At 36.3% G+C, this 22,396-nt stretch overlaps 2 protein-coding genes across 2 annotated transcripts; one reads left to right on the plus strand and one right to left on the minus strand.

Annotated features, from left to right (window-relative positions):
• Positions 1 to 201: 201 nt before the first annotated feature.
• On the plus strand, positions 202 to 3,136 carry LOC119607258 (enhancer of mRNA-decapping protein 3). Its single transcript, XM_037961107.1, has 5 exons — positions 202 to 997; positions 1,062 to 1,991; positions 2,055 to 2,209; positions 2,275 to 2,359; positions 2,431 to 3,136. The coding sequence occupies exons 1-5, from the start codon at positions 573 to 575 to the stop codon at positions 2,654 to 2,656; spliced, it is 1,821 nt and encodes a 606-aa protein (XP_037817035.1). The 5' UTR covers positions 202 to 572; the 3' UTR covers positions 2,657 to 3,136.
• A 557-nt stretch (positions 3,137 to 3,693) lies between these two features.
• LOC119607261 (PHD finger protein rhinoceros) lies at positions 3,694 to 22,330 on the minus strand. Its single transcript, XM_037961119.1, has 8 exons — positions 22,014 to 22,330; positions 21,384 to 21,945; positions 16,336 to 16,808; positions 16,059 to 16,253; positions 15,768 to 15,984; positions 15,510 to 15,699; positions 14,763 to 15,328; positions 3,694 to 14,661 (listed from the first exon to the last, which is right to left on the minus strand). The coding sequence occupies exons 1-8, from the start codon at positions 22,274 to 22,276 to the stop codon at positions 5,020 to 5,022; spliced, it is 12,108 nt and encodes a 4,035-aa protein (XP_037817047.1). The 5' UTR covers positions 22,277 to 22,330; the 3' UTR covers positions 3,694 to 5,019.
• Between the last annotated feature and the right edge of the window lie 66 nt (positions 22,331 to 22,396).

Genomic DNA, 22,396 nt, shown 5'->3' on the forward strand with positions numbered 1-22,396 from the left:
AAACCATTGTAGTTAGAATCATCAAAATCGTTAACTGGATTTCTTATTTATATACTTTCTGATCTCTCGGATTCCGTTTTTATTTAAAATCGTTGAAAAATTAAAAACTAACGTAGTTGAAAACTTAGCCGGCTTACAGTCGATTTTAAGCCGCCGCCGACATATTTAGTGTCAGTCGCCGCCGCCGTTAATATTTCTCGGCGTAGGGCTCTGTTGGAGAAATCGTGAAAAAATTTGGAAAAGAAATAAAATAAAGACATTTTTATGAAAAAAAAAAAATTAATAAAAACGTGCGGTTATTATAAACAATTGCAAAAATATCATTAATATCAAAATAACATTTAATATTCCCAACAATTTTACAAAATACGCTTAATTCCCAACAGAATAAATACAATTTCTTGAGCTTTTAGATTTTGGAATGAAATTGTGAATGATTAAGTAAAAAGTGCAAAATTCTTGAAAATCGTTTGCAAAATCCACAAGATTAGGATCGGTGGTTGTTCTGTTTCCCTTACTAACTAAAAAGACTAGCTAACCGAACGATAAACGCATTAAAACGGACACAAAACATGGATGAAGATTGGACGGGCAAAGCTGTTTCTATAGAATGTGACGTGAAACTGGGAGTATTTCAGGGTATCATATCACAGTGCACACCATCAGAAATTACTATAGTACGGGCATTTAGAAATGGTGTGCCTTTGCGAAAGCAAGATGCTGAAGTGACTTTACGATCATCGGATATTTTAAAGATAAGTTTGATTCCATCTTATAATGGACAGAGTTCTGTAACACCAACAGTCATCAACAAACCCACGCCCGTTAAACAGCCCAATTTTGCCAGTGCAGGAACATTAACATTAGTACAAAGTAACACGACCGGCAGAGCCTCTGAACAACAAAACGACTGCTCCGATGTAAATTCAACACTCAGTAATAAGTTGACTAAAATGAAAGTACATACAAATACAAACAATTATGAACAACCAGCAAGGTAATAAATAATTCTTGACCACTTTACCATAAAAACAATTGTCAATTGCAAATTTTATTTATAGCGCCCCAAAAAGTATTTCAAGAGCCTCAAGCGCGCAACAAGTTTTATACGGCAGCACCAAATCTACGCCTCCACCACAAACATCTGCATTAACTTCCGGTAGTGTTGCTAACTTTTTTGGAAATTTGATTCCACACAAAGTTGAGGTACGTCTTGGCTCAACTGGTTTATCAGGAGCATGCGGTTCAGCATCTTTATATTCCACGTCCGATGGCGGCAGTAGCAGCAGCAAACCCATTGACATTGTACAGAATAAAGGTGGTTTCTTTAACAACCAAAACAACGGCGGTGCTTCGTATTCAAGCGGCAATGGCGGAGGTCAAGGCAATAATAGAACTCAAAGGACTAATTCATGTTATGCAAACAATGGAAACAATGGTGTTAGTAATGGAAACGCTGGTCGTAGTAAGCAACGCAACAAACAGCTACGCCGTGAAAATAGTGTTAAGCATAATCAGACATTTGGCACTTCGATGGATGATCCACTACTCAACGAAGATTTCGATTTTGAGGGCAACTTGGCCCTGTTTGATAAACAAGCCATTTGGGATTCGTTGGAGGCAGGCAAAAAACCTGATGTTGTACAACATGCCGTTTCAGCACAACAACAGAAAAAGTACCGCCACGATGAAAATGTCATAGTCAGCGAACCAGCTGAAATGCGCCAAATTGAATCACTTTTTGAGGGTTCAGAAGATTTCGTAACGGACGAGGGTCTTATCATACCCACTGTACCATCGTTTGTGCGTTTGAAAATTGAAACATGTGCCCTTAAATGCGGTCTTACCCTGCAGCGTCAACTGGATATGTTGGCGCGCGGTGCCACAGATTTGGCAATACTCCTATTGGGAGGAGCTCGCCGCCTAACGCCCAACAATCGTCATCAGTGGCCAACAATTGCCATTATTTGTGAAAAGTCAGACCAATTTAGGCAATATAAAACTATATTCATTTGATTGATTAAATTTTAATAATTTGTATATTATGTTAACAGATCAAGTAATGTGGGGGCTTCCACGGGCCGCCAATTAGCATCTCATGGTCTTAAAGTTTTGTTATACCTGGAGGAAGATTCTAACATTGAGCAGAAAAGTATAGAGATTTCTCTCTTCAAGGCCACTGGCAACACAGTAGTTTACTCCGCAAATGGTAACAAAACTTTATATAATTACTATTGCACTAAATGTTATTCGAGGTTTTATTATTGTTTTTAGCACTACCTACTCCTGATCTTGTGATACTATCGACAAATACATCAAATTTGTCAAGTGATGTGAAGAAATGGCTAAGTGAAAACAGGTAAGTTTCTCTAGCCAGAAAATTCTGCCTTTAAATCTGCAAACTAAATAATGTTTCTTTATTTCTTTAAGGGCATCTATTTTAGCCATTGATCCGCCACCAAGTGGCATTCCTGACGTCTCTATTAAATATGCAATTTTACCCATACTACCATTGAATGGCATATCATCGAACAATTGTGGCAAACTGTATTTATGTAACTTGGGAATACCCGATAAGTTTTATCGTGATGCTGGCATTAAGTACAAAAGTCCATTTGGGCACAAATTTGTGATACCTATTCACTCAAAGAACTAAATTTAAATGAGAAAAAGAAGAAATAATTGAGCATATACATATTTACAGTGTGTCAACTACTCATGCAACAATCGTTAATTAAAATTTTTTGTTTGTTTTTCTTTTTTTTTATATTTTATTGTGGCAAATTTACAAACTTAAGAACAACTTTAATTAAAACGTAAGGAGTACATTTTTTTATTTATTTTTACAAATGTACTACTAATTGATTTAACATAATTCATATTTTTACATTGGTACTCGAAAAGAAACAAAATTGTTAACTCTAAAAAAAAAGAAAACTGGATTTTTATAAGATGCCACTAACAAAAATTTTAAGATTTTTCAAAAAATTTCCTTTCGTTTGTTAAACAAAAAAGTCTTTTTTTCAAACAGGAAATGGAATTAAGTTATTTCACAAAATATTTTCCTGCCATTGTATTATTTTACAAAAGTTCTTAAAAGAAAAAACAAATAAAAAAGATTTGATATTAAAACGAGACGAATTTAAGTGTTTTATTTTAAAAGTGGGATTAATATACATATGTATATGTAAATTAATAAATAAAAATATTAATTTATTATGGAAGGAGGTAAGTGATTTGATTAATACAAATTAATTACTAATACTTGATCCCAAAAACCTTTCAATTCATTAAGAATCCTAAACTTACGATAGAGATCAAATAGAAAACAGGAAAAAGATAAACCAAGAGTTTGGAAAAAGACTAAGGTATTCGGTCTTGTTCTGGAAAATATTTTGATTCAGATACCGAAGGTATTATGTCAGAACCTTCACAATAGCCAATCAAAAAAGCTCATTTCCCGCATATTCTTCAGAAGTCCGTTAAAGTGCCCTATTTGAACAGCCTTATATATGTTCCCATGATAGTTCCATAACTTTCCCCATCACTAGGATATCTTCTTCGAAGACACATCATTCCTCTAAACTTTACATAATTTGAAATCTTTAAAATTACTAACTTTCACCCTCAACATTTACTAATTGATACGAATTTTAATGAAAATTGATTTTTCTTATTATTTTTTGTTAATAAGGCTTTTTGTTTTATTTTCAAGTTTTTTGTTGTTTAAATTTTAATTTATACTAAAATTAATCTTAATCATAATTTTTTTAATAAAATATTTTGCGAATAATGCTTATTTGCTTTGACAATATTTCGTTTTTTTTTTTTGTTGTATTTAACGAACAATAATTTTAATTATACATAATAATAATAATAATAATAATTGTAATATTACATAAATATTTACACATATACAATGTATACAACTAACTAACTAAATATGTTTTCTACAATATTATTTATATATAAATAATAAATTTTTTTATGTATAAATGTGGGCGCATTCATGCTTTCTTCATTTGATACATTCATTCATTTATGTATTTATAGTAAAGAGTAGTATAATCAGATTTGGAATTTATTTCTTTTTTTGTTTTATTTATTTTATAAACTTTTAAAATTATTATTATTACTATTACAGTTACAGATATTTACATTTCGTTACAATTTTAAAACTTTTTTTTACTTATAGCGATAAAATATCTTTATTTTTAGTTTCTTAAAATTTTACTATAATGTTTTTTACTAAAATTAATTTGTATTATAACGTTATTATTTTGCTGCAACTTTTTAGAGGACTTTTTACATAAAAGGATTTTGTTTTGTTAATATTATTGTTATTATCCTTGCCTAGTTTTAAGCTACGTAAACAAAAAATACATACATACGTAACAGACTTGCTGCTCTATTCGATAATACATAGAAGAGTAGAGTAGATTGGTGGTCGGTCATACTTAGTACATGGTGTTCAGATGATATACGACCAAGTGGTTCGAAAATATTGCAGTTTTAATCGATGATAACATAATCAAACATCACTAAATTTACTAGTTTACAATTGTATTCATGAACGATCGATCGATCATACATAATGCTTTGATGATAAATTAGGAAATATTTCATCTTTACCTCTCGATATTGAAAGATATTTGCTTATCAGATTGTAGGTAGGTGTTATTGCCAGTACTAAAAGGATTTATTAACTAAAAAACTTGTTTAAGCTTGTGTTAGGAGTGTGATGGAGGGATTGATGGTTGTTTATTCACAATCGACAATAACATTTATATTATGTATTGTTTGAAATGAGAAAGAAAACTTAGTATTGAATAAATAGTTGCTGTCCAATAGCTAATGCATGAGTTGCAAGGGCAAAATTTAACGCAAATACTATATACAGGTTGGTACTTTAGCACACACAATAACCCCCATCAAGATGAGCAAACAAATATCTGTATCCTAAGGAGGAGATCTTTTATCTATATTGTTTTGTAATATTGTACAATTTACCACTTATCATCATCTAACTTCACAGTTCTTTTGCAAGGCCAGTATGCTACTGCTGCCGGTACCACTGTTGCTGTTACTGCTGCTGTTGTTGGGGTTGTTTTGATTGGTTGTTGTGCTGCTGTTTCCAGTGCTAGCTTGACTTTGATGGGTGGCGCTCATTAAAGAGTTTGAATTGGAATTACTAAGACGGCTGTGACTACTGCTCAATGCCGACGAGGACTGACTATTGCTGTTGTCATTGCAATTTCGCGATGCCATAGTGGCAGCGGTTGGCGTAACTGCCAGAGAATGTATTGATTCGGAAATACAAGGTGCCGTTATGTCATTTAATGAGCTGGCTGTGTTTGATGAATCGTGTATATCGTTGCTCTTGCTAGAATCAATCACCAGACAGGGCGAGGGTGTACTTGAGTCTTTGGCTGCATCTGAAACAGTCTCTGCCATTGATGGTGGCTCGGTCACACCAACGTCACCACTCGTGAAATTTGTAAAAGTTGCGGCTGGCGATGTTGTCATGCCAAGATGAGCATTTGCGTCGTCAGCAAACTTTTCCAGATCATTTATAGAGGCAGGTGTTGTCACTGTATTACTGAAACTTGTGTTGGAATTAGCGTTTGTCAAGTCATCGGTATTTGTTGTTGAACTTGACTTTTTGCTCTTTTTACGCTTTTTATCACCAATTACATAGCCGCCACCTTCAGCTACACGTGCCAATTTGAGACGTATGGGTGCAGATGGTCCTTCCGGTGATAGTACCGTGTGGGCGGTTGCCGGTGATGATCGACTTGTGTCTGTAGCCGTCGACTCTGCTTTGCGTTTATTGATTCTTAATATCAGTTTAGGTGGTTCTCCTGGAGATGCACTTGTTGGTTGTTCGATTAGGGTGGTGATCATACTGTTATTTGCTACCGCGTTCGAGCTGAGATTATCTTCAAAATCTTTATTTTTGTGCCGCTTTTTATCTTTCTTCTCTTTTTTAGACTTGGAAGATTTATTTTTCTTCACATGTATTGGTGGATCGGTAAGCGCTTTGGTTGATGTTGAATTAAAGTTAGATGATGAGCGCTTGGTACGCTCATCGTCGTCTCCACCAAATTCTTGCATAACTTGGTCCCGATAATTCATGGAGTCTCTCATCAAGTCCTCTAATGTGGGAGTATAGTTGGAGGTTAAACGCTTCTTTGGCGGGCAGGCAACAGATCGTCGGGCGATCTCGTAATTGTTAAAGCTACTTTCACAACTACCGACAGTGGCAGTAGCGCTGGCATTACCCTCGGCAAGTCCTCGAATTTTGATTTTTAGTTTGGGAGCCGGTTCATCTTCGGCCACCTCAAGAGTCTTACTTCTGCCACGTCGTTTGGTGGCATTTAGAGCTGTATTCATTTTCGCCACACTATTATCCGCACTTCCGGAGGAACAACCACTACGTCTGCGACCATCAGCCCCTAGATTTACTCCCGTCGTATCGTTTATATCTCCTGCCATAATATCTAAAGAGCGTAGCTCACGACTAGAGTTCTTTTTGAAACGTTTGCTGCTCGTTAAGCCAGCAGCTGCAAATTCTGACCCATATTCGTCCACTTCGCTGCAAACACTTTCGGCTTTTCTGGTGGTTTCCGACATAACATTTGAAAGAATATTGGCATCGGTAGGAGGCAAACCACATGACGAATCATCTCCGTGATTGTCCTTCTGCACCACGTACAAACTAAGTAGTTCTTTTTTGCGCATTCTTCTAGAATTGGTGCCACTTCCACTCACCGAAGCACTTATGGTCGCGTTGGTGGAGGCCATGGACTGAACATTACTTATATTTGATTGTACGGATGTGGAGGTGTGTGTAATGGCATTCGAGTTGTTGTAACTGTCTGGGTAAGCTAAAGGTCCCTTAATCTTGAGTTTTAACTGGTTGCGGGAATCGGACAGTGAGGCCTTAGTAGTTAAAGTTGTGTCCGAATCAATAGAAACATCCTCTGAAGTGGTTTCCATTGATGTTTGCAAATCAGTCACCAATTCGGCTGAACTCATTGCAGACGTGATGTTCGTTGTCGAGCAGGTTTTGGTTGTTGCGGATGCGATTATGCTCGTTGACGACGACTGAGTATTTGATATGCCAGCAACCGATGTAGAGGCTATATTCTCTGAATATGTTTGTATAAGACTGTTGGTGGCACTGGCCACCGTATCAACTACATTCGTTGTTCCCATTGAAGAGGTATTTATTGAGGATGACAAGGAAATTTGTAATTGCTTTGTGGTATTTATTGAACTTGCTGTGCCCGTGGCTCTTAAAGCTGATTGGAATTCGCGTTCATCCTCCTCATCGAACTCGGAGAGGGTTTGATCAGCTGTACCCGAATCAAAGGCGCCGAGTAAGTTGTTGTTGTAGGCTTCTTGAGACGCACTGGAATGTTGGGGTTCAAAGCCCAGGTTGTAGGTACGCATGTCAACGGGACCAGGTAACATGGGTTGAACAATAGAATGAAGGTTTGAGGTTGTACTACCTTTTAGGTTATTATTGCAGTTGACTATCGATTCAGTACTTGATGCAGAGGCAGCCGCTGTTACTGATGTTGATCCGGTCGCACTGTGCCGAACTTTACAAGCCCCAGCATTGTAGCTTGTAGGACTGCGGTACTTTAGAGCATCTGAATTTTGTGCATTTCTACAATCGAATGAACGACGTCGATCGCGCAGCGACTGCAGATTCTCCATACCCGGTGCTGCCATTTCTTCTTCGTAACTGAACTCGAAAGGTGTGCCGACCAGGTTGTCTGCACTTACATATTCAGACATGGGAATTGGCAGAGGTATTAAAGCATTGGTAACACTTCCACCTCGATTACGTCCTCGGCCTCTACCACGACCCCGCGTTCCACTTCCTGTACCACGCGGAGCTCTTTGGCGTGGTTTTCCTGCTAAAGTGTGTGTTAAGGGATCGTACTTGGCAGGTTTAGAACTCATATTTGTGAATTCTGTCAGAGAAGTGTGTGCTTGCTGTTGCTGTAGTTGTTTGCTGAGTAATTCCATTTGCCTAGGAGATTTACCCGGAGATTTGTGTTGTGCCACTTGGGGAGATTTGTGTGAACTTCGCAACTGTTGTTGCTGTTGTGTTTGTTGACTATAACGAGACGATGAACGATTAGCCTTCGATGGTGAGTCTTTAGTTGGAGTTGTATGATGAGAGGTCGGCTGAGGAGTCGCCATCATGCTCTCTGCACAACTTCCCAAATGCATGCTGTTGAATGGGGTTCCGGTATTGGCATTATTCGGCGAGGTCAAATTAAACTGATGGGAGGGTCGCATTTGGTGGTGCCGTGGTGAATTGTGGTCGATTAGACTGCCAGACGCGGAAACTCCAACTATTGCTGCCGTTAATGCAATATTATGCGTGGAAGATGTAAATGCTGCACCACTGTAGGGAACCCCCGATGTGTTAGCACTACCAATAGCTGTATTCGAATTGTACTGCTGCTGGTTGCCAGTATTAGAACCGGCATTTACGTTACTACCTATACCCGGTCCAGCGGGATACATTACATTTGCGCCAGTTCCGGAACTGCCATCATTTGATACAAATGGTATTTGATTAATGTTCGGCAAAGCTGAGGCCGCATCATGAAACAAACCAACCGAACCGTTGTACTGTTGCGTTCTAGGTTGTTGCTGTACATTTGATTGTTGTTGCTGAGGTGTTCCTTGGGAAGTTGGCGTTGTTGCTGTTGAGCTGTTATAGTTTGTATTATATATCATCGAATCTATGCCATTTGGCAATGAAGATTGCTGTTGTGTTTGTTGACTTAGTTGATTTTGCGTTTGCATTTGATGCTGTTGGAAGGAAGAGGTTAATGCGAAGTTATTTATGGAATTAAAGAAGGAGTTCTTGTTGATGGCATTGCTATTGCTCGCACTGTTGCTGTTGGGGAGCACATTTGGTGCAATTGTATGTTGTTGCGACTGAACATGGGTATTTTGAAGGGGGATTTGATGTTGAACGGGCGTTTGTTGTTGCTGTGATGGTGGTTGTAAATCAATCGACGGCGTTTGATCATTTGACTCTGACACTGAACTTGGTGATGTTGATCTCCGGGCTGCTATCAAATCATTTTCATTCCAGATACGATTCGCCTGCATAGTGTAGGGAGATTGCATACGAGTGTTTTCATCAAAGTCACAATCGACCACTAATTTATTACTACCAATTGAGGCTGAGGAAGTGAAATCTTTAGAAGCTGCAGCAGCTGCATGCAAATCCACAAAATCAGGCGTTGTGTCTGCTACACGATCATCGGCAACATCATTGGAAGACATATTATTGTTATTGTTTGATTTTGGACCAAACGCATCTATTGTTGGAGTTTTACTCAACGTAGACGTTGCTTGACTCGCCAGTTCGTTTTGTATAAGGGAAGTCAACTCTGCCACATTTGTTTGTTGGGCTGGTGTGTGTGGTTGCTGCTGTTGGGTGTAATTGGAATTAGGCGTTGTACCTTGATGAGGATGGTGAGGCGTTGGTGTGTGTTGTGCAGAATGTTGTTGCATGGGTGAAATTGGTAGTTGCGGTTGTGATTGCATGGATTGGACATTTCCTTCCATATAAGTGGATAATGACAAGGTATTACTCATGCTGCAGATGTTTTCAGCATCTGAAGATGTCCTTAGTGCCTCGGCAGAGCTATTGTGGGACATATTTCCATAGATATCCAGGTTATTATCTTTGTTCGGTACGGTTGTTGTATTTGGCGATGAACTGACTAGCAAATTGTGGTTGTTTGCTGTTTGTGGTGTTGTTTGTGATGGTTGTGCAGTTTCTATGTTATAATGACCAGCACTATTTGCTTCGAGAGATGACATGGCGTTTTCCTTTTGAGCATGGATAATATCTTCCGGATCTGCAGCATTGTGAAAGGGAAATACAGAGGGTATGGCTGGAGTTGGAGGGGGCAACATTAGATCTGGCTCTTTAGATTCGTCTGCGCGACTACGTTTCTTACGAAGTTTCTCCAAGAGATTTCTCGTTGCTTGGAAGCTGTCTTCCTCTGAAATGTCTTTTCTAATATTACTGTCATTCGTTAGAAGACTGCTTAAATTTTCAACCGCATGACTGTCAAATGAAGAAGTATTTAAGAGAACATTGGGGAAATTGTGCATTTGTTGTTGCTGATTTTCTTCCTGTTTCTTCTTGGCATTATCTTCAAGATCAAGTATTGTATCTACAATAGGATGATGGCCACTTTCGAGCACCGAAGTATGTGTGCTAATGGGTAAGGGATCACAGGAAACCTTAGGTGTTGATGGAGAAGTTGTCGGAAGGACTAATGAAGATTGCAGTTTAGTTTCTTGCTCTATCGAATCGATATTCTGCTGATTTTTATTAGATTCTACTTGTGAAGATTTGCCAAAAGACAGCGAAGAGATCTCCAACGACGCCGTATTCAACTCTAGAGCAGTAGGAACATCTATCGACTGTTTTGGTGGAGAAGACACATGTTCTGAATTGGAATTTGAATCAAGATCTATTATTTCCAATGGCTCAGGCGCAATGACTGATACGCCGGGAGACTTAGATTCGGCAAACTTGACTTCCTCAGCTTGATTGGCGGCAGCTGCCAAATCCTTTTTACGTTCTTCTTCTAATGCTCTTACAAGTTCCATTTCATTGAGCAGATGTTGAGTGTGATGTGTGTGTTCTTCTTCTGCCGAGATTGGAGGACTGCCAGGTATGGTTCTTCGAGATTTGATATTATGTGTAGAATCTAGGTTATCATGATCTTCATTACTGGCATTCGATTGATCGTCATTTTCTTCACAACTGGAACTGGAAGAGTGAATTGGAGAAGCGGGCACTAATGCAGGCGGAGGATCAAGATTGTCTAATAAATCATCAGTTTTTAATAAAGAGCTGTTGTGATCACCTGACGGTAAAGTGGTGTGCGTTGGTGCGGTTGTGAGTTCCTCATCGATATCCATGGGAACTTCAGAACATACATCCATACTTACTGAAGTGACTTTGTCTTCAATAAGCGTGGCATTATTACTAGTTCCCATTGACGTTTCCTTAGGTTCCTCCTCTATTGGGTCCATTATTTTGTCATCATTATCAATTCGCTTTTCTTCATTTGTGATGATGTTGTCCTTAACCATTTCTTCCAAATCTCGTGTAATTGCTTCGTTTTTCATTTCAACGCTGACCTCTTTAGGTTCATTGCTAATTCCTCCAGAGATTTGCATAACTGCAGATGTTGGCGTTGTTCTCCCACAATTCGCCTCTTTTTCGGATTCAACACTAGCATCCTTGATTTTGTTTGGTTCATTGCAATCAACCTGTTTTATTTCATTCTTTGGTTTTTCTTCCTCATCTGATAATTTTTTATGTAATGCTATCGCTGTGGATAATGAAGATGAAGACTGAGGCATAGAGGCTGAATTATCTTCAGCTTGGGAATCTGAAGTAGTTTTCATTTCAAGAACCTTTGACGTTGGATCATCGATTAAGGACGATTTCCTACGAGTCTGTATGCTGGATTTGGTTGAACTTTGTTCGTCAGTGTTGGAGGAAGAGTTACTAATATTTCGCTTTAATTGTTTTTGAGAAGGCAACTTAGAAGATATCTTTGTGTCAGTGCTAGAGTTTTGTTGAGAAACCGAAATTTTGGTGTCAAGTGATTTGCGTACATTTTGTTTGGTTGTATCAGTAACAGGTCGTTCCTCAGGCCGTTTTTCTTCAATGTCACTGGCATCTTCATCGTCTGACGAAGAAGTTGTGTAACTACTGCCACTATTGCTAGAACTATCATCACTGCCGTCCGAGGAAGACGAGGAGGAACTGGAATCACTTTCCGAACTGGATGTTATGGAGACTTTACGTTTCTTATCCAATGTCTGTGTAGAACGCTTAGGTGTTGTGTTTACTGTTGTCTGAATTGGTGGTTCGTCTTTTCCACGTTGTCTGCTACTAGTTGGCGTCTTCTTGGTAGTCAATGTTGCAACAGGAGCATCTTGCTTGCTGGCTGAATTTGAGGTAGACTCTCTCGTAGACATACGACGTGTTGGTGCTGCTCTAACACTTCGATCTTCAGGTGTTTTTAGTTTTGCTTCCTTATCAATGCTGCTGTTAACACGTTCTTTGTCATCCGTAATTATTGGTGCTGGTGCCGCCTCTAGAATGGCTTGTGGTGTTTTGTTGCTGTTCTTTAGCTGTTCAGCTGCTTTCTTTGCGGCTTGCCTTTGTGGGACAACATATGACACAAGTATGTTATTTTTAGCAACCTCATTCGATTTTAAAGAATCGACATTGGACGAAGACTTGCTTTGTGCCGACTTTTCTTCACACATTTGCGCAGAAGATGTTGAGGATGAGGACTTTTTAGTTTCTTGATCAACTGATGTTTGAGGTTCTTTAGCACGACTTAGACCAGCAGTTTGTTCTGAAGTTGTGGTTGAGGGTGTTTGACTAGGCTCGGCAGCGTCTTTTAAATTCTTTGGGGGACGTCCACGTTTGTTGACACTTGGCTTCTCAATTTGTTGATCGTTAGTTTTAGCTGTACTTTTCTTTTCTAGTTTTTCGTCGGACTTAAGACTGACATTTTCCTTTTGTTTTGAAGCTTCGCGATGTTTCACCTCAAAATCACGTTGCAATGTTCCTGAATTCGAAGTATTGCCGAAAGAAGATGACGAACCAATGCCCGTTAATAAATTGGAATTAGTTGATCTCATATTTTCTGAGGCCTTCTTAGCTGCTTGTCGTTGCGGTACTACTAACAAATCAGAACTTAACTTTTGGGGTTTCTGCTTAACAAGGTCATTTGAAGTTTTATGTGAGTTAGATTGGATCTCATTTAGTTTCTCCAAGTTCCCACTGTTGGATAGATCCTTTTGCGTTTTGCTGCACGTTTGCTGTTGTAGAGTAAACTCTTTCATCGCTGCTTTAGTTCTTATGGTTTGTTGATTCTGCGAATCGCTGACATTACTCTCGGTTGCACGTTCTTCTTTTTCTTTGTTGTCCAACTCCGAAGAACTATCAGAATCTGAGTAAATTTGTTCGATTAATTTCCGATTTACTGAGGATTCGGTTACTTTCTTTCTCGTTAAATAATCCTTGCTTCCTGAATCCATTGACTTAGTTAACTGTTTTCTAGATTTCTTTGGTGTTACTTCAATACTTTCATCACTGGATGAGCTTGAGTTTTCTTTCGCTAGTGAAGTCTTGTTAGTATCCGTTTGAGATAAAAGTAAGTTGGATGTGTTCTGCGATGTTGTCGGTTTGGTAACACCAGCTTCAGTCTCAGACGTAGTATTACTGGATTGCTTGACAGGTACTGAAACTTTTTGTTTCTTATTCTTATTGGTTTCTGCTTCAATCTCGCTGGAACTGGAAAGCACAGTGGTAACATCAACTTTGGAAAAGTCTTTGGTAGACTTTGTTGAAGGAGTTTTGGCTTCCGTCTCCGCTTTGGACTGCGTGGTACTCTTCCTTCTTTGTTTTGCCGCCACTTCGATAGATCTTGAAGCAGTTTTCTTCTTTGAAGGACTCATTTTTTTGAGAGATTTATTCGCTCTGGCCGAAGTAACTTTGCTGACACTCAAAGATGACGATTCAGAGTCGGATGAACTGGATCCACTTTCTGATTCAGAGCTGGAACCGCTTCCAGAACTGGAGCCATTATCCGAAGAAGAATCCTCATCATCTGAAGACGAACTGCCCGAAGACGATGAACTGTCATCAGAACTGTTTGATGCATTTTTTGTTGTTTTCGAGGACGGTGTCGTCGTCGCAGTTTTTGAAGACGATGACGTGCGAACCGTACTAGTGCGTTGTCCTGAAGTCGGCGTTGTGAGTGTGGATGGTGTCGCAGACGAAGTAGAACGTCTATTGGAGCTTTTCTTTGCCACCTGCTTTTCCACAGACTCGTTTGTTGCCGAAATCGTGGTAGATGCCTTACTTGTCATAACACCGCCATTATTAACTTTTTTGTTTGCAGATGTTGATGCTTTACCAGCCGAGTGACTCGTACTATTCGCCGAAGTAGTTGCTGAGTTCGTGGACGCAGATGTCTTAGTAGTAGAACGTTTTGTGGGTGACGTTGAAGCTCTAGAACCTTTTGTGCCAGATTTTGGTCCGCTTTTGGCACTACCCAGGAGTTTCTCCAAAATATACTCTAAACTTTGGTACTGTGTGGGTGCATTTTTGTCGCACGACGAATAAAAGTGATCGTATAATGTCGGACCATCGTTGGCGTAAATCACTGCGTTTTTGAATTGTTCATCGCATTTTTCGTTCGTTTCACTCGATTGCGTAGTAGCATCGGTAAGCACGGATATTTGCTTATAAAATACCTGCTCTCGTAGTTTAAAAAGAGAACGAGAAAGTTTTTCTCTTCTGCTAACCATGTAACAAAGATTTCTAACCCTTTCGAGGTCTTGCCTTAGATGAACTACCAACTTGTGATTTTCGAGATCTTGCTGCTCTTGCTTACGAGCTATCATTTCAACATCCTCCGATTTGGGAGGAATAAGTGCACGATTATTCCTCGATTTTCGTTTTAGCTTCCAATAATTGTAAATGGCCTCAACGGCATCGTCATCGACATCAAAAAGGTGACAACTTATGTCTTTAATATTTACATGTTTATCAAATTCTGATTCGACTTCCTATTGTTTTAACGTTGTTGTTGTTTTTTTTTTTTTTTTTTTTTTGAAATTAAATACAAAATTAGCAGTGGAACGTTTTTGTGTAATTAACTTAAACTTACCTGCAAACGACGTGCCCGAACCTGATTACGTTCCTCAGAGGTCATATCGGATTTTCGACTCTTTCGCCTTCGACAGTCATCATCTTCAGTGCCAGATCCAATTCCCGCAGGCAATCTATTTTTACAACTGGTACTACTAACCCCCTTGCTATTCGCCTCTTTCTTTCCTTTGCTTACGCTGTGTTTATGACAATACGATCGTAGTTTAACGCCATCTTCGGCATTTCCCTCTTCAATTATTGCGCGCATTTCTAGACCATGTTGAAAAGCACACGTAACGTGATATGCTGTTTTGCATGTTTTTACCGAACACTGTATGCAAGCGCCATCTCGGCCGCGACATAGAACACATAACAAAGCCCACCGACTTGTTGGAATGCTTGAAATTTTTGTAATTGGTTCCATGCGGTCAACACATCCAATACTGACTTCCGGTATCCACAGTGCACACGAAACATGCGCCCAATGTTTGCCTGATTTGGTTGATTTCATTGCACCACCTTTGTTCGGACACAAAACACAGTCTGGTTTGATGCCCATAGAACATGTTCGACAAAGCCATTGACCTGCAAATAAAATTAAAATTATTTTTTTGTTTATATTATTCTATATTTTATGAAAAAATGGTATTTAGGAAACATATTTTTAACAAAGCTTTAGAAGTCTTCAAGTATTTGTTAAAATATTGACTAAAACCTACAGCATTCTGAGTGTGATTTTTTCCAAAACATTATTTAGTATAATTACCTGATGGAATAGCTGTAATACCATAACACGCCTGATGTACACATATATTGCAATTATCACAGAAAACCATTTCGTTAGCTTCCTCCGAATCAGGCGAACGACATACGTCACATATGACATTTTCATCATATTCGATACCGAGGCCCTCTTCATTTTTCAAAATGACCTGAATTTGCTCCCAGCAACGTATCTGTTAAAAAGAGAATATAATTTTTAGTTTAGAATGAACCAGAGATAATTGCCATGAGATTAGCTTACTTCTAATTCTTCGATTACTCTCTCAAACTGAGTTTCGCTGATGGAAAAAGCCCCATACTGTTTGCGATCAGTATTGTAAAGTTTTAACCATGCTGCATCAACTTGATCGATATCGTAAGCGCAGGAGTTTTCGGCTAGAGCAACTACATTTGTCAGACAATGTAACTCGGGAGAGTAGTTCTCGTCTTTAGTTATGCGCAGGAAGCGATTTTTTGGACTGTAAATATGTAATTTATATTTTGTATTAGATCTTGTCGTTCTTAATTAATTAGGAGAATATTTATAACTTACAGTTTAAAATCATGAGCAGGTGGCACTATGGGTTCTGTTAGCACTTCAACATATGGCTCGGGAAGTGAATCCGGATTTACTGGCACTTGAACACCTCGTTCCCATTCTTGTTTCCATTGATCGTTTACAACGAGGTATTCATAGTTAGCTAATTGTTCAGAATCTGGCAATTTCATCGCACTTATGAGATCCTTACTATAATATTGAGGGAATGGACAGAAACAAAAATTGTGGTAAATAATACAAGTCGACTCGTGAAAAGTTTAGTTCAGTTTACCGATAGAGTTCAGCTGGAGCTTCCGTCGAGCTTCGATTGTAAATGCTAGACATTTTTATGTCTGAAACAGATCGTGCCTGCCACGTTGCAACAGATGAAGATGAACCTTGACTACCCGCCGCCTTTGCACTAGTAGAACTGATAATTTCGTCGCCAGCCACTACGGTGGCGTGTTGATTGGGTTCAAGGTCAACTGATGTTGCACTGCTTGTTATTATGGGTCTAACACAATTGACATTTACATGTTGATTGCCGGGATAATTTATATTAGTGCCGGGACCACCGCCGCTACCTCCGCCTCCACCAAGTCCACCGCCCAACCCGCCGCCGCCACCATTGGGAGGTCGACCTTTACGTCGTTTCGTGGGAGGTGGTTGCGGTTCAACATCAAGTCGTGGATGGTGTAAATGGTTACCGCGTTTACCTCTTTGTGACATGTTTTGTGCAGGATAAACGAAAGCAAACACATGTATTTATTTCGTTGTCAAATTTATTAGACACTACTAATATTATTATTTTTATATATTGTGTTTTTTGCAGTCACCAACGTATGTGTTGTTCTTCTTTATATGTTCCTTTTTTTGCTTTATGCTTATTGACTGACTGACTGCCTGTCTGTATGTTTTACTGTCTGTAGGTATGTGTGTACTTGTTATGTCTTTGTATAATTATTAATCTTTCTACTTGTTGTTTATTTATTTATTTGTTAGTTAGTTTGTTGTAACTGTAATCGGAGTTACTTTTATAATGAGTATTCTATTCTATTTTCAAAAGTCCATTAAATAGTTTGGTATAGTATTGATTGTTGTTGTTGTCTGCTTTATACATGTTGTAATGATTATTATGCAGCGGGAATTTCTGGGTTTTGCATTAAAATCAATTTTTCTTCTTCAAATATGATTTTATTAGAACTTTTATTTGTTAATAACTCTTTTCCTGGGATTCTACGTTTTCTGGACGTTATTCTTGCTAATCAGTTGCAGTAGAGTTGTAAGTAACTAAAAGGTGGTTGTTTCCATTGGTTGGTGTGCAGTAAACACACTTGTGCGCAAAGGCGTGTGCTTCTTGAATTATTATTTTATAGTTTTGATGATACTTCTTAATTTTCAATGTTTTTTTTCTGCTTTCGCTTGAAAATATTGCCATTTAATAATATTTTAACACTTAATTTATTATTTAATTACTACGTTTTATGTATTCTTAATAATAATAATAATGATTTCCTTATGCACAATTTTATCATAAATGTATAGTTTTTTTTATTTCAAACATTGTTTGAACACTTTCTATTCTATTGTTTTTGCAGTTTTACTGTGTTTGTGTTTTTTCACTTCTTCGATTCTTTTGCTTTGCAATTTCCGCCTTCTTCTTGTTTTGCACTTAAATTCGTTCGTTTAGTTCCACAAATAATTTTGTGTGTATTTTTTATATGATGATGATGATTTTAATTAATTGAACGCACCATAATATAAACTTTTCATATTATTTATTTTTTTATTCACATTGCGTTTTATTTTTAATTTATATTGCTTAAGGCAAATTTATTTTTTGTTTTCAATTTATCCTTAGACTCTGTAAAAATGTGAAAATTTCTGATAAATATTATAAGAAGAGCAAAAAAATCTGAGTTATTTCGTTTTCATGATTCTTCTTCTACCTTTTTTCGCCACAATTCACATTAACTTGTAAAGAAAGAAGAAGAAGAAATTAGTAGAATACATACGATTTTAGCAATTATTAATACTTAAACTACTAAATAAGTTAGTAATTTGCATATGTTTTGCATGATTTATTATTTCTTTTTCTTTTTTCTTGCAATTTTTACAAACATTTACTATTTTACGCTGTTTTATTTGTTATATTAAGTAAATTTTTCTATTTTTTTTCCTTAAATTTTTCTTCGCCGCACATTTGTCTAATTGTCATTGTTGCTGATAGATGTCTCTTATGAAAGTCAAGTCTCAAACCCCAATGAATTATTTACTCTTGTTTATTACAATATATTAACCCATTTAAAAAATCTAAAATTTTGCATCTTTGAGATATTTTTGTTTTTTTTTTTCGTTTTATATACAAATTAAACTTAAACCACAGACTTTAAAAGAAAAAAAAGCTTTTATAAATAAATCAACAAATAATATTGTATTGACATTTATTTTCCCTCGTTTTTTGATTTTATTAAATCTCAGTTAGTCATGTAAACAAACCGAAATGCTTTGCCAAATTTGTTATAATTTTGTTTTTAGCAACAATTTAACATTTATTTGGTTGATTAAACTTTATAGTTGGATTATTTATTAGATTCATATTTAGTAAATGTAATATATACATTTACAATTTTTTGTGGGGATATTATTTTGTTGCTTGTCTTGTCCAATTTTTCATTTCATCAGTCATTCAAGTCGCAACTGCGAGGAGCCATCAATTTTTCATTCATTTTTCTTCTTTTACATACACTCACTCACTACTCAAGACGAACAACGAAGAAACGATAGTTGAAAACACACACTCATTCTCCCTTTCCACTTCTTTATATCTTTTCTTTTTTTCGTTTTTTGCTTTTTTCACATAAGATATTTGTATTATATACAAATAATTTATATTAATTTATTAAAAACTCTAGTAATATCCTTGCACTATGTTTTATTATATATTTCTCATAATTAGTATTACACGTTTTTTAGTTTCAGTTTATTGCAAACTTTTTTATTATGTGGTTTCTTTTCAGTTTTATTCGACGTTTCTTTTTTCCTACCGAAAATTTTACCACGAAAGAATGAAAATTTTGCCGCCGTAATATTTCTGTATTTTAGTTAATAGTTATGATTTTTCAACGTTTCTTTATCATTAACACTCTTAAATATTTCGTTTTTTATTGGTTTTTACACGAAAAAGTTATTAATTTTCACATAAATACACTTTTTCTTGTTTAATATTTACAAGACGTCTTTGCCTTCGTCGCCATTTTTTTTGACTCCATTTTGATTTCGCCGCAATGTTATTTCGCCTTTATTGAAAAACAGGGTTGTTTAACATTGAGTAAATTGTGAATTGTTATTATTATTGTGAATTTATTTATTGTTATTGGTTTTAATATGAATTATTGTGTTTTTTGTGGAAGGAACGAAGACTGATAAATGTAAAAATGATTTCTTATATTAAAAGCAATTTTGATTAAATTTCGAATAATATTAAAAAAGTATTATTGTTGCAATAAAAAAAAATATTTGTTCGACTTTTTCAATAAAATGGAAAAATTCTGTGTTGCCACATTTTTAATTTATCTATGGAGATTTTTTGCGAAGTCGTTAGTAGTAGGGTTCTATAAATCGACTTTCGAACCATCGACTTTTTGTCGAAAAAAATCGAAAAGTCGAAGTCGGCTATTTTGTTCCAAAAAGGTCGATAACTCGACGAAAGTCTGAAAGTCGATAAAAATTCGGAAAAAGTCGGAAAAAGTCGAAAAAAGTCGGAAAAAGTCGAAAACTCGAAAATTGTAGAAAAAAGTCAAAAATAGTCGAAAATGTTAAAAAAGTGGAAAAAAAGTCAAAAACTCTAAAATAGTCGAAAAATAGTCAAAAAGTCAAATAAATCGAAAAAAGTTGAAAAGTCGACTATTTATAAAATAATTCCAAATAAGTCGAAAAGTCTAAAACTCGACTTTTAATTAAATGAAAAAAGTCGAAAAATCGACTTTTCATTATTTTATAAATAGTAGTATTTTATAAATAGTCGACTTTTCGACTTTTTTGCCTTTTCGATTTTTTTCGACTTTTTGACTATTTTCGACTATTTTTTGACTTTTTTCGAGTTTTCCGACTGTTCTAGAGTTTTTGACTTTTTTCCACTTTTTTAAAATTTTCGACTATTTTTTGACTTTTCTACTATTTTCGAGTTTTTAACTTTTTTCGACTTTTTACGACTTTCCGACTATTTTCGACATTTATTTACAAAGTCGACTTTTCGACTTTTTTCACAGACGATAGTCGAGTTATCGACTTTTTTGGAACAAAATAGTCGACTTCGACTTTTCGACTTTTTTCGACAAAAAGTCGATCGTTCGATTATTCGAAAGTCGATTTAACAATCGATATTTTGAAAAAAGTCTAAGTCAACTATTTTGTTTAAAAAAGTCGGTAGGTAAGTCGACTATATTATATAAAAAACGTCGGAAACTGTCGAGATATGATATTTTTGACACACACATTGAAAAAGAAGTTGAAAAGTTGGTATTAGAGTTTGAAAAAATTGTAAAATGTCAAAAAAAAACTACTTATTGTAAATTGAAAAATGGCGTAAAGTACAATTTTCATTAATTACAAAACGTCGAGTTTTTCTTAAACTATACGGTTTTTATAAATCAACTGTCAAACAATCGACTTTATGTCGAAAAAAAATTCAAAAATTCAAAGTTGACCACTTTGTACCAACAAAGCAGAAGATATTGTTGGAAAATTGTAAAATAATCGATTTTGTAGATAAAATTCGAAATAAATCTGAATAAATTGAAAAAAGTCGATGAATTACAAAAAATTCGAAAGTCGACTTAATAAATTGCGAAAAGTCAATTTTTTGTGGTAAAACTAAAGTTTTATTCAAAAAATAAAATTTTATTTTATCGCTATTTTTTTCAAATAAGTCTTCACACCTTGGAAACTAAAAAAATCTTAATTTGTTTATATATTTATAACATTATTAAAAAATTAACCATTTTTAAAGGCATTCTCAGATTTAATTTCGATAATTAATTCTTAAAACTTTTTAGTCGAATGAATTCCTTGATAAAGCTTTAATTTAATTCTGAAGGATAAAATTTGGTTTAAATTAAACAAATTGAAAATATTTTTCAACTATTTCCACAGAATTACAAATTCCTTCTGAACGATGAAAAAAGTCTATATATCTTCTATATAAACTATAACAAACTAAATTAACGGGTTTCCAACCTTTAGTTAATTTAAAAAAATATGTTTTTGCTTTAATAATTTGCATATGTATTTATTATTTCGTAACATTCAAAAAAACTCTATAGCCAAATATATCTTTTACAAAGATATACCGGTATTCTCTTGAATCCAATCCAAATAACTGGTGACGCGTACAAAACCAGCAGGAGCACCCGATTCACAGCCAGCCGTTGAAACAAATGAAGTAACACCAACTAGAGTTTTAGATGAAGCCAAAACCAATGGACCGCCAGAGTCACCACTGCAGGTTGAAGTTCCTTTGGGAGTAGCAGTGCAAATGGTCTTGGCTCTGATAACAAGAGATCCGTAAGTCTGGGCACAAACTGAATTTTCAATAATCTGTAAAGTGGCATATTGCAATTTAGAGGCCACAGCAGTAGCAGAGTCAGAAACTAAACCCCAACCGGAAGCGATAGCATTTTGGCCAGCATAAGTAGAGTAGGAGGAGGAGACAGCAGGCAAAGCAACTTTGTTGATATAGTTGGTGAAACTAACCGAGGGTATACGAATCAAAGATATATCATTGCTCAATACTAATGAATTATAGCTCTTGTGTTGAACAAAATTGCTGTTGGATACAGTGTAGGTGACCTTGGGACTAGTACGTACAGTGGCTCCCAAATAAACAGTGGCTGCAGAGGCGCTATATATAGAATATATTTATGAATAAGGATTACATATTGTACACTTTATTATTTTTTATTTACTCACCCATTAGTACAGTGAGCAGCTGTCAACACCCAACTGTTGTCGATTAAAGAACCACCACACCACCAGCCGCCATTTGAACTGGAGAAACTCAAACCTACTTGATAGGGAAATTGTCCTTCAGCGGCATTTTGGCCATTAGTAATACGTCCCTCTACATTTACAGCAACTGGCAATTGTCGGGGCTGGATAATTGTGTTTTCAGGCAGGATGTTGCCTGCGGAAACCACAGCTATCGTTAAAGCGATTATAAAGAAAATTTGCATTGTGTTTTATTCCACTTTAAACACTGATTGTTAGCCACTTAATAGTTGTTTGCCATTTATATACTTGTTTTCTTTATTTGTTATCGGACATTATTAAATATTTTGATTTATGATTTATTT

This window comes from Lucilia sericata, unplaced genomic scaffold (genome assembly GCF_015586225.1).
Source record: "Lucilia sericata isolate MDLA Ls3-8-SP2 unplaced genomic scaffold, ASM1558622v1 Contig000682F_arrow, whole genome shotgun sequence".
Taxonomy (NCBI): Eukaryota; Metazoa; Arthropoda; class Insecta; order Diptera; family Calliphoridae; genus Lucilia; species Lucilia sericata.